Source organism: Habropoda laboriosa, unplaced genomic scaffold (genome assembly GCF_001263275.1).
Source record: "Habropoda laboriosa isolate 0110345459 unplaced genomic scaffold, ASM126327v1 scaffold434, whole genome shotgun sequence".
Classification (NCBI taxonomy): domain Eukaryota; kingdom Metazoa; phylum Arthropoda; class Insecta; order Hymenoptera; family Apidae; genus Habropoda; species Habropoda laboriosa.
Genome location: NW_017100599.1, coordinates 696,044 through 708,846, shown reverse-complemented (window position 1 = coordinate 708,846; position 12,803 = coordinate 696,044). Strand labels below are relative to the sequence as shown.

Sequence of the window (12,803 nt, the reverse complement as noted above, 5' to 3'; positions counted from 1 at the left end):
TTTTCCGCTTTTGCTTTCCGTAGAGAAATTGCCTCTGTGTAAATCGTGGTAAACGAGCACAAGCGTGTTTGCTAGATAAAATGTGATTAGTGTCCATACATCCTTTGTCGTGAGTCATTTAACGATACTCATTAGGTATCGCGAATTTGTCCAGGTACATTAATCCCCAAAAATATTTGGACACTTAACAAAAATAAATATTTTGAGGGCTCATAGTTTAATATTTATATTATTCGTAAGATATTATATAAAACGTTAATATTCAAAATATTTGAAATACGAATAATACAAATATTATACCATAAATATTCGGTATATTAATTTCAGCTAAGTGTCCAAATAATATTTACACATTTCGAATATTCATTACCTGTGCTGTGTTCAATGGTTGTTTGCTCAGTGTCAGAATATTTTTCGAAGTAACTGTATACAATTATTAACCATCATTACTCAAATTACTACATACGTACACACATCGTGGTTATGATCATTTTACAACTACTATCACGAACATTTTAATGCTCCATATAACACACATAGGTTGCAATTCAATTTTACATACCTACAAAAACACTTGAAAAAATGTATTTTCTCCCGTTAATTAATATTACGATTGCACACAAGAAGAATTTGTCGGTTAGAGAGTTTCTTATTATCCTCATTCTACTTTCCACCGATACTTTGTGTACACAATTTTACTCTTCGCACGAAGCCTCATGAACATAATTCATTCCTCAAAGGAGAGATAAATAAGAGCCTTGTCTCGTCAATTCGGAAGACGGTTACGAGGATTTCATTACTGCTTCGCTGTGTTTCGAAAAGAAAATTTCCTTGGACATCAGAGGTTGGTTTATGGCGTGAAAGCGACGTCTCTCGGAGCATCGATGCTGCTTCTCTCGTTCCCCTCGACTTCTCGTCGTCGGGCGTCCCGATTTCGATTGTAACCATGAACGATTTACCTATCGCGTGTAAAAGCGGCACACGCCTCTTCGTGACAATGGTTTCATTAAACAGCGTCGCTCTCGTTTGAAGCGAATTTATCTGCCTCGCCTCCGTCGTGAAACTTCCGATTCAGTGAAATCGCTGTATATCACTCCGCGCCTGTGTTGTTGCGCCCGCCTTTCATTACCAAGTGTACTAAATATAAATAGTCATTGGCCATGAAACTTTTCTCGTGTATTGAAAATAATTCGCATTTTGCAGTGATTTTGTAGAGCTGCAGCGAAGAGGCGTTTTTCGGCCTGATTAGGCTTGTGAAGAGAATAAAGGAAGATGAAATTTATATTTATAAATAGCATGTTTTCTAATTTTCAAGTATCGCGATTAATGTTTCCCGCAGCAAACTTTTTTATCATGAGAGTAAGCCGAAGAGCACTAAAAGTACTTCCCTTATTAGTTCACGTGTAAAATTTCACTTTTGTTGTGTCTGTTAATAAAATAACCGGAAATGTTGCAAAGTGGCGACAGAAAAATTGGCATTTTTGGCCTAAAGAGTCTTTTGACATTACCAAAATATTGATTTTTATGTAAAAGAGAACAATGTATCAGTTTAATTCCACTTTCAAATATTACCTTATCAGTGGAATGTTAACATATCCGATAATGAAAGTGGTAAATTTATCTCTTAATAAAATAACGACAAATATCACCGAAAAGTACCATAAAAATTGAAAAATCGGCAAAAATTGTAAAAGATGAAAAGACATAAGTAAGTTACTGATAAATAAATAAAATGCCTTCCAATTTCCATGTATGACGATTAAATCTTCCGGAAAGCAAACTTTTTTCACGGAAATTACGGCAAAAAAGGCAGTCGCACTTCCTTCGCTCACAAAATTACTTCATTCACGCATCAAATAATTCCTCCATCGTCTATTCACCCATCCAAATGATAACGTTAAATCCCCCAGTGCGCGCAGTGTTCGCGCGGCTTTTTCGCGGATAACCGTTTCAGCCATAAACAATTAAACGCTATCGCGAGCGTCGAATGGTAACAGTAGCCGTTCTTGTATCGTCCTATTTGTATTTCTCCTCTGTTATCGTGTTTTTATCGGTGGTGCAGCATGTTGAGAACGGTGTGGTGTGGTGGCCCTCTTCTCTGAACGAGATACGCGGGAGCACGTGTGTGTGTGTGAAGCTGCAACAACACAAATTTCAACCGTGCATCTCTTTCCACACACACGCACATCTCTATCTACAGATACGCGAGTCGCATCTGAAACCACCCACGTCATCTCTTTGTCTCCTATTACTAAATCGTTCGTTTAGTATGCCGCGACAAGACGCAAATGAGACGGCGTATAAACTAGAAGTGGCCGCTGCTGCTGCGGGCCCTTAATTAACAGAAATAAGGTTGGTCGAGACACACGCCGGACCCAGTGAGGACGTGTTCGTATGAAATATGCGCGCGTTAATTGACACTGAACGCACGGGGGGACACCGAGCTGGATTAATGTAAATGTCACGGGGAGTTTTCATTTAGCGGTTGAAACGCGCCTCCTCCTCGCCGGGCGAGATAGGCGGTGAGAGATTAAAAGAAACGACGGAAGGTTTCAAGGTACATATATATATAAAAGGAGAGAGGAAGAGAGTTGTGTGCTCGAACGTAGAGCGGGGAGAGTGTGGTGTGTAATGGGGTAAAATGGCGAGGAGTGGCGAAGTGGAAAGTTTTGTTGAAAAACTGGGTGAACGGAGATAAATCGAATAAATTGTACACGATGCGGTTCTGTTTAGATATGATAGTTTATGTACATCGGACAATATTCTGTTTCCACTGTCGGACCTGTTTTAAGCGATTTGCCGGACAGTGGTATACTTTGTTCTCGGTGTTTGTAAGTCTAGATTTTTTAGGTCTTATCGGGGTCGTGATTGAAATTATGTAACATTCTGTTTGCTAGACGAGTGACAGCAAATTTTTCAGGAAAGTGGTTTGTAAATTTTAATTAATCAACAATTTGGCAATGAAAAAATTAGTTTTCTTTTACAATTTAGCTTATGATCTTTGGGTTTTGGGGATTTATAATAAAATATTGGTTACGTGTACCGCTTATTATTAAAAAATGGTTAAAACAGCCGTGTTTTAAATTGTGACCATTGTTCTTATAAATACTATAATTTCAATTTTGCTACTTTCTGCAGATATTTCAAAATTAGCAGTTTTTTAGACATGTCGATATCAGAATTATTTCTCTCTTTTCATACATCCTGCAATAAAAAAATATTCTTAGCCCGTGACGTAAACGAAAAACTGTACAGAAAATTAGCATGCACTTGAACTGATCAATTGACGAAAAGAAGGGAACAGTATATCTATTAACCCAATAACTCGGATTCTACGAAATTCTCTCGGAGATAGTCACTTCAGAATTCCGCCAACAAGTACCCTTTTTCTCCAGCAAGAGACGCCCATTAATTTTTCCTCGACCTCGTATTTCATTCGAGATTCAACAGCGGCAGGTTGCATCCTCATTATCATCCAAAGAGAGAGAGAGAGAGAGAAAATAATAAAAAAACGCTCGCTTCAGGCATTGTCCTAACCCAAACCGATATTTCATTTCAGAGTCCTGGAACGTTGCACAAAGATGTCGGCGGTGCTGGTACCAAGGTCAGCGGAAAGACGGTCGGCGGTGTCGGCACTGCAACCCTCACAACGCTCTCCTCCATTAATAATACATCCAACACCAGCCGGAACAAGAACAATCCCGTATCTCAAGAGGTAAGTCGAAAGATCGCGCAAGAACTGACTGCTTGGACGCTCGACCGATGGGTTCTCTGTGGTGGATCGCCATAGTTAACCGAGTGTCAGCCTCAACGAGTCTCTTGTTCGTGCTAGAGAAGACGTAAAGTCTGTCGTAAATTCGGATGGATGGTTAAATGAAGAACTTAGATCTGAGAAATTCAAGGGAAATATTGTAATTGCCGAACTGTGGAATTTTTATGTATAATTTACAAAAATAGAAGCTAGACAGGCAAGTGTCTTTTTACTCTCTGAATATTCTATTAGAGTGCTATACTTTGGGTTCGTTTACATATTTTTGATTATTATGTGCATTCTGCGTATTTTTGTGCCTTGAAATTTTCTATAAATTGAATTTATTCCGAGAGTACTGGTGTTTAATTAATTAGACCTTGGAGAGATTGTGTTTACTTTAGATTGCTTAAATTTCAGTCAGGTTTACGGTTAAAATATTTGTGAAAATTAACGAAGGAATCGTTGGATTTTTAATTAAGGATTTCATTTCTATCAAATTGACCGAGAGTAATTTAACATCGTTTCAAACACACATATTCGCCTGGATCTTTTTATCGAGTATTTCTTTTTTATAGTAAACTGTGATGTCACGATACAGTTCTAAGTTTCTTTTTGGCTCAAGAAGTACGGCACTTGAAACTTGCTAACCGTATTGCAGTCGAATTATACACACTCAGACGAATTTACAACTCTACTTCTGTCTCTGTACGTCTGCTTGCGTACTTAAAACAACGATCGACCTAACTTTTTTCGAATTCGGTTGATAATTTATCAGAAGTGAAGGCATATACAAAATTATTGAAAACTCGACCAGTTACGTGTACACTGTCCTTCGTAAGTTTAATCACACGATGCAAAAATGCGTTGCAAATAAATTCATTTCAATTCATTTTATCCAAGTCGATGAAATTGCATTTCCAAGTTTATCAAATTCAAATTCTTTTCTATTTTTTGGGATTTTTTCACTTGAAAAAATTTTATTAATTCCAACTTTTTTCACTTGATAAAATTTTATTAATTCCAACTTTTTTCACTTGATAAAATTTTATTAATTCCAACTTTTTTCACTTGATAAAATTTTATTAATTCCAACTTTTTTCACTTGATAAAATTTTATTAATTCCAACATTTTTCACTTGATAAAATTTTGTTAATTTCTCCTGGTTACTTTCAGTTTTACCGCATTTTAAGGGATGTGATTAAACTTTTCAGCGATAGTGCACGTAATATTACTATTTCCATCTCGTCGTAATCACGTAACTTCACATTTCGCATGTAACAATACAGTATCACGTTGTACTTTATATAATATAGGAAATTACGCGAAGTGGCATCCATTTAATTAGGTCCTTTGATGCCTGTGCATAGAGAACACTTGAGGTTACATTGGTTAAGTGTAGTTACCGAACGCCTAAGGGCATTACTGGCATGCATACGACGGATCTATTGAATAATTGTACCGTAAGGATGAAATTTATGGCCGCATTCATCGAACGTCCGCGTTACTAATCGTTTTGAACTTCGAAAGCCACCGGTCCCGCCGATTCTATAAGGACGATTATTTATTAATTCGGATACAAATCGGTGAAAGCAATTGCAACATTTTTTTCCAGCCGTTTTTCAACTGGACGTTTTTCATGACACAGTTTCATCTTAAAACACTGCCTCTCGCGCGCACACCCACCCCTCTCTCTCTCTCTCTATCCTCGTATGCATTCGGCCATTGAAAGAAAAATATTCGGCGGCACAAGGTGAGATACGTTCAAAAATAATTACCCTCGGCGAACTCGTCGTTGCCGTGCAACGAAATCGAGTAACTCGCCTTGACTTCGACCGTACGCCCAACGAAAACTGGAACGAGCCAGAAGTTCGACAACTTTCGATCGATCTCATCTTATTAATAACGTCAGTTTCTCAACATCGATCCAACGAGACAAGTGGCTTCTCTCGAGTCCTTCGCTCGGGGTCTCTCTCCGTACCAACGGTATATAATTAAGCAATATTCGCGCGAAATCATTTTCACACTTTCGTATACAGAGAGAGAGAGAGAGAAGAGGTGGACGAAGAAGATGGAATTAATTAACGGGTCTAAGAAAAAAATTTCGGAAGGTTACTCTTTAATCGTCGACGTCGTGTTTGTGTGTAAACAAAAAATGTTTGATAAATATACCGTTGGTAAAAAGTTCGAGATCGTTGTGTGTATCGCAGGTTATGCAAGAATTTCAAGGAAAATGTTGGAAATTTGATCTCTTGTGTTGTGACGACGAGGACTGGCTCGTGTCACAGATTACGGTCGAGGTGCGATAGAAACAGTTACGTTAGCAACACAGATTAGTTTTTATTCTAGCTGTAGTTTTTACAGTTATCAGGATTTTTCGAAAATGGAAACGCGAAAAATTGTTAGAATGAAAATCTTATGGTTTTTTATGTTCCATAACACTGTGCAATTGAATTTGTTGTTTGAATAAAAAAAACATTCTCCACTACCTTTGTTTTTGAAATTTTTGATCTTGTGTGGTCCAAATATATATATGAAAAATTAAATTTGATATTTAATACAAAAGTATTCTTGAAATGTTGAATACAAAATTATTAAATTTTCATTCTACCAATTTTTTCATATCTACTATAATTTTCAAGATACACAGGAAAATCAGAAAGCACACATTAACCTTAAAGGGGTGTTTTCCCTCTGAAGAATAAAACAGTAAAAAAAAATAATTTAATACAAAAGTATTCTTGAAATGTTGAATACAAAATTATTAAATTTTCATTCTACCAATTTTTTCATACCTACTATAATTTTCAAGATACACAGGAAAATCAGAAAGCACACGTTAACCTTAAAGGGGTGTTTTCCCTCTGAAGAATAAAACAGTAAAAAAAAAATTGCCGGATATCGTGTTAAAAATTTATTACTTGAATAAAACATTCTCCATTACCTTTATTTTAAAAAATGTTGATCTTGTCAAGTCCAAAAATGTTGTATATAAAAAATTAAATTTCATATTAAATACAAAATTATTAAATTTTCATTCTACCAATTTTTTCATACCTACTATAATTTTCAAGATACACAGGAAAATCAGAAAGCACACGTTAACCTTAAAGGGGTGTTTTCCCTCTTAAGAATCAAACAGTGAAAAAAAACATTGCCTTCTATCGACGTCCTCTGCAATTTTGCAAAATTAAAAAAAAAGTGAAAATTTTCGGGTTACCAAAAAAGTTCCCTTGTAGACCTCTTTCATAGTCAACCGGCACGATTATTCATCGATATCGTAGCAATTGTTACCCGTCCATTTTCGTCCAGCATGATTCGAGCGACGGGCAGGTGGAGAATTGAATAGAGAAACGTTTTTCGTGCTTGCTGCAGGGTCCGCGTATCCCCGGAAGCGATAGATCGAGCCCCGTGATTCAGCTTCTTTCCATCGCGATATTTCATCCAGCTCGATCGACTAATCCTCCCGGGGTCACGCGTCGCTAGCGATTATTTCTTCGGTGACCTCGCGCGGCGAGCTACGGTTTCCAGCTCCTCCGGCGTCTCTTGAATCGTGCCGCGTCACCGCCATTTGTCTCCTTTAACGATCCCTCTTTCTCTCTTTGCCTGCCTGCATCCTACCTCTTCTTCTCTTCTCTTCTTCGTTTTTTCCACGTCGCGGCCGTTATTATGCGGCAAAGATGATCGAGTTTCGTTGCGTCGCGCGAGCGTTGCGTAACTGAAGTCGACGCACGCCGCCGCCACCGCCTTCTTTTCTCGCCGAGCGTAATTTTCAGGCGTCGCGATCAGACGCAGCGCGCTACGACCACCGCCACTGCAGAGGCACATGCGACACGTCGGTTTGTGTGCCACTTGCAGCCCACTTCGCCCGTCTCGCTCGCTCCCTTGCGCATTCGATCTCCTCCTTTTCTCTCCCTCTCCTTTTTTCGTCTTCTTCCCCTTTTACGTCAGTTTTTATTTTTTATCTACTTATTTTTGGTCCAGTCTGTTAATTTGACGAGAGTAAAGGCGATTTTGTGAAAATTTTTGCGAAATTTTAAATATTTTGTTATTTTCATGAAAAATTGTGTGTCATCGCTGATGTTTGATAGTCGTTAACGTTAATATCCCCTAGTTACTGTCAACGCGAATTGAGTCACTTCGTTGAAGTACGAAATTAATATTATTTTCCACTTTAACCCTTTCGTGACCGAATTTTCGTTTTTTTTTTTTTTTTTTTTTTTTAAGAATTTGATATTTATCTACCAATCATCGCGTCTGTAATGGACATTAAACTGTGATGAATTTTTGTTCGAGGACTCGAGTGAGACATGTGCGTCTCACTGGCCACGAAAGGGTTAACCAGTTAATTTCTCGTCTCGTAAGCGAGACACCCTGTGTATATTTGTGAATTCTTTGTGTTAGTTGCTTCATTGTCTCGCGCAAACAGCAAAGTAGAACGTAGATAATCGGTAGATAGGTGGTTACGTAGGTAAACATCCAACCGGAGAACGCGCAACCTGCGGTTTAATCGAGGCCCTCGGACTAATTCATACGTGAATTTAGAAAGTCCATTGCAGGGATTTGCATCTAATTGTTTCGCGGCTTGCGCAACTGCCGCGCGAAAGTCCCCCTTACGGTTCTTCCGTGTATATGCACCCCTCTCTTCCTCCCCTCGTTGTTTGCGGATTCGAGGAAAAGTGGAAAAGTGCAATCGTAGCGGAAAAGGGAATTAAGAAGCCGTATACGGATAAAACGTGTCAGTGACTGTAGCTAGTTTCGAATTTCTTTATTGTTACAAAAACGAAAATACCAATAACGTTTACAGTAATAAAAAAAGTTAAACATTCAATCTCAGGGTATTTAAAATTTTAGAAATCTCTACCATTCTGAGATAAAATGTCATTTTTAGCAATTTTTCAGTTTTTAGAGTGGTTTGAAATATTTAGAACTCCGCGCGTTTTTCACCCTTTCGAGCAAACTTAAAATTTCCTATGCGCTTTAATAAGAAAAATTCAACATTAGAAATTAGGGTACGTAAAATTTGAAAAATTCCTGTCCTTCTAAGTTGAAACGTCATTTCTACCAGTATTCCATTTTTCAGGGTGTTTTGAAATATTTAGAGCTCCGCGCGTTTTCCAACCTTTTAACCCTAGAGCGGTCTTCGTTTTCACTGTACACTTTTGGGTGAAAAAGGACCTAAGACCTTATGTGTAATAATTTTTCTTTTACCTAGATAATAAACGTTTAAAATAATGTTAAAGAACGTAAACTTGATAACAGCAAAAATTACTAAAAATATAAGAAGGCGGTGGGTCAAAAAAGACCCGAAGACCCCTCTAGGGTTAAGTTAAAATATCCTAGGCCCTTTCTCGGATGTTCAAAATTATTATAAAATTTCTCAATATTATTACCCGTATTAATTTCTCAAAAAAGTGTCCATAAAACACGTCGTTTAACTCCGATAATTTCTTAGCTCACCGCTAATCGTTACGTACAAACGCTGCAAGAACAATTAGAACGTTAATTGGAACGAGCAATCAAGGTGCGCAAGAAACTGAGCGTAAAAACCGTCCACCTAATTCCCCGCGGTGTCGATAGAGTGAAATTGGGATATCTCGATTATCCAGTCTCTCGTCCTCCTCGTCTGTTCGCCGCGCTTTCGCCCTTTCCGCGAATCGTCCAGTGATTCAACGTGCACGATTTTCCTTGGCATCGAGAACTGCGTGGCGTGACGGCGATAAGCCGCACGCTGCACGTTGCAGATTGAACAGATTACGTCGGCTAGGAGAGGGACTAATCGGAAAGTTGTCTCCTTGAAATGTCGGACTGATCCGTCATGCGATTCTCTTTTGTCTATTCGTGACCGTGTGTAGTTAGATCTTACTTATGTAAAGTATCAAAGATACTGCTTTGTTTCTCGAGGTAAAATAATAGAGATACCTTCGTAACAGTACTTACAACTTTGCCTCTTTTTTTCTTTAATATTCTTCGTGGCTCTGTCAATGAAGGAAAAGTTTCAATTTTTTCTCCTTTTATTGAAATCTTTTATCAATTGAGCTTTCAATGTCCATATGGGTCCACAATAGCACTTACAATTTTACGTTTTTCTTTAATACATATTTTTCGTGGTTTCGTCAATGATGGAAAAGTGTGAAATTTTTTTTTCAACAAAATCTCTTACCAATTGAGAATTGAGGTTTCAGTGTCCACATTTTACGTTTTTGTTTTTAATATTCTTCGTGGCTTTGTCAATGGAGGAAAAGTTTCAATTTTTTTTTTCTTTTTTCAATGAAATCTCTTATCAATCGAGCTCTTCGATATCCATATAGGTACGTAAAAGTACTAAAATTTTACGTTCTTTTTTTTCAATTCTTCGTGGTTTTGTGAATGAAGATTAAGCTCGAAATGTTTTCTTTACAACGAAATCTCTTACTTTTACCAATGGAGCTCTCAGTGTCCGTGCTCAGCAGTTTTATAAACGGAATTGACATACATATTTATGCGCTTTCTACACGAGGTCGAGCCGAGTTAGATAGACACAGTTCGATATTTTACGAGCCACGCTCGTGATTTCACGAATTAAAAGAAAGAAAAAAAAAATGTTTGTTATTTACCCGGTTCGTTCGAGTGCGTCAAATCTCCGTTGTGTAGTGTGTATCCCTTTCATAAATCGCGCAGCCGCAGGATCCGATAAACGTGATCGATGCGGCGCCCGCTTTCCAAACTTTCCAGGCTCAATGAACCTATAGAAAACCGTTCGGTATTTTCCTTTGTGTTACTCCACTCGCCGATGATTATCTCGCTAAGTAACGAGGACGTTGTAAGATTCTGTAAAAAAGTGGAATGTCGCGTCGCGTTCTTTTGCGATGCTCAACAGGAAGCTCGCGGTCGCGACTGTTACCCGCGAAATTAATCTTGGGTAACTAGTTCAAAATCTACTTTGCTCGAACGTTAGCAAAACGTAGAGTGCGTCACGAACGATTGACGACTTTGTTTCAAAGACTCGAATTGTACTTGAACGTTCACACGAGAGAATCTTTCGAATGTGTTGTGTCTCCTCGAACGGCTGGAGATCTAGTGGTGTTCGCTCGATGGAACCTTCTCTCAATCTCTCGCTCGATTCCCGAATTTTTCTGGAGTCCGCAGTAACTCCCCCGCCAAGTGCAAGAAGGCACGCTGATTGGTTTTTCACGTACGCACAAATTACCAATCAACGTGCCCCTTGAGTGTCACCCACCCTTCCATTGCGCCCTTAGCGCGCTTTTCCTTGGAAGGAGCGGGTGCGTGGCATCTTCGCTGTCCTTCGGTGACGCGCCGGAAATTCCCGCCAGGTCAACCCTCGGCCGAAAGTGCCGTTATACGCGCGTGTGGATTGACCCTTCAGGAATACCTGGTTTATGACACGTCTTCGGTTATCGAGGACGCGGAAAAGTCGAAATTCTAAAGGCATTGTTCTCTAAGAAATGACTTATTTTTTCGCGGAGCTACGAAGCGTCTTTGTTCTCAAAAATAACCTTCTCGTGCGAGCGTGCCGTAAACCTGGTCAACGAAGACGCCATGCGTTCCGTACTTGCGCGACGGAACATGGAATTTGGACAATCACTGTTTTCTTTTTGATTTCTATGAAATTTATATCTCAATCTGACAATCGTTAATCTTTCATATCTGTGAAACGTTTTTTTAAATAACATATTTGCTTCGTTAGTGAAATTTCATTTTGTTAAATTCTGCTTTAACCTTAAATTAAATTCAAATTAAATTTATATCTGAGTCTGACAATCATTATTTTCTACATCTCTGAAGCACTTTCGTTAATAAAATATTATCTGTATTCGTAAGAAACATTGTCACGTCTTCAATTTTATAAAGTTTAGACTTAAATATTTAGTCTCGTCATTGTTCATCGCTTTTCGTAATAATTTAACTACATAAAAAGACACACACACACAGAAGGAGCCTTTACTTAACACTTTTTGTCATCGCATTATGCGATATTTCCAAGAAAGTTGAAAAGAAAATGGTAACAAGAATATTTACAAAACATTACCGAATGGATCCACTTAGCGGTTTTTTCGTTTGGCGAATCAAAGGGGAAAGAAACGCGATAGATCACGGTCGAACGAGCGATTAACTCGAATCAATGAATCACTGTGGGATTTTTGTCCGCGGTTTCGAAATCCGGCATTCGGCGGAAGAAGTGCATCGTTCTCTGACACATTTTCTCGCTCGCGCCCATTCTCAGCCGACAAGGAGCGTATTATGCAATGACGAATCGCTTTATTCCGCGTGTCAGCGAACGATTGTCTCGCTGGTGTCGTTACCAATCCTCCGGATCCGGGATTTAAACGGTTTTATCGCGCGCACGCGTAACTTCGCTATCGAAAAACACGTCGAAACGAGAACCTGTAAACGATGTATATCCTGTATACACGGAAACACAGATGAGATTTTTCACGGATGAAAACGTTCCGAATGATAGATATGAAAAATCTTCGATGTCGAGGAGAACAGCTGACCTTTTCTTCTTCTTTTTTTTTTATATGGAATTAGTGGAAGTTAATTCGAGATATTGCTTCGATGAACTATTGATGCCAAGGTGAGAGACTAATCAAGAGTCGTTTCGATAGAATCGATAGAGCTAATCTTCGCCGTTGTTGTTCAATATTAACACTTCAAGCGTCGGCCTTTTTGTTGGAAACTTGACTTAAAGCGCCGGAATATTTACGAGTTTTGTAGAAACATGCATTTTTAGAAAATAAAATAACTCTGGTAAAACAGAAAATTTCTATTGACAAATTTTACAGCGACCATTTTAATCATACAAATATTGAGCCACTTGCTGTTCAGGAGATACAATATTTTTTTCTGCGCAAATATGTAAAAACTCGTTAATCGTTAGTGTTGAAGCAAAATGGTTTATGAGTACTGCATGGAAAAATCGACATCCTAGAATATTGGTAGGTTTATGACACGTCCGATAAATATGGTTTGGGGATGCCTGCGAACACCCCAGGTACTGCTCCCGTAAGCAGTTCTAATTGTGCGCCCGTCTTGTCTACATCTGTCTGAACA

The 12,803-nt window shown here is 38.6% G+C and overlaps 1 protein-coding gene across 1 annotated transcript in view; it reads left to right on the top strand.

The window, feature by feature from the left end:
* Positions 1–12,803, top strand: part of LOC108576681 (dual specificity tyrosine-phosphorylation-regulated kinase 4-like) — a 91,519-nt gene that overhangs the window by 19,857 nt on the left and 58,859 nt on the right. The window contains exon 2 of the mRNA XM_017939725.1: positions 3,560–3,715. Coding sequence (XP_017795214.1) covers positions 3,560–3,715 — 156 coding nt within the window. The remainder of the gene's footprint in view (positions 1–3,559; positions 3,716–12,803) is intronic.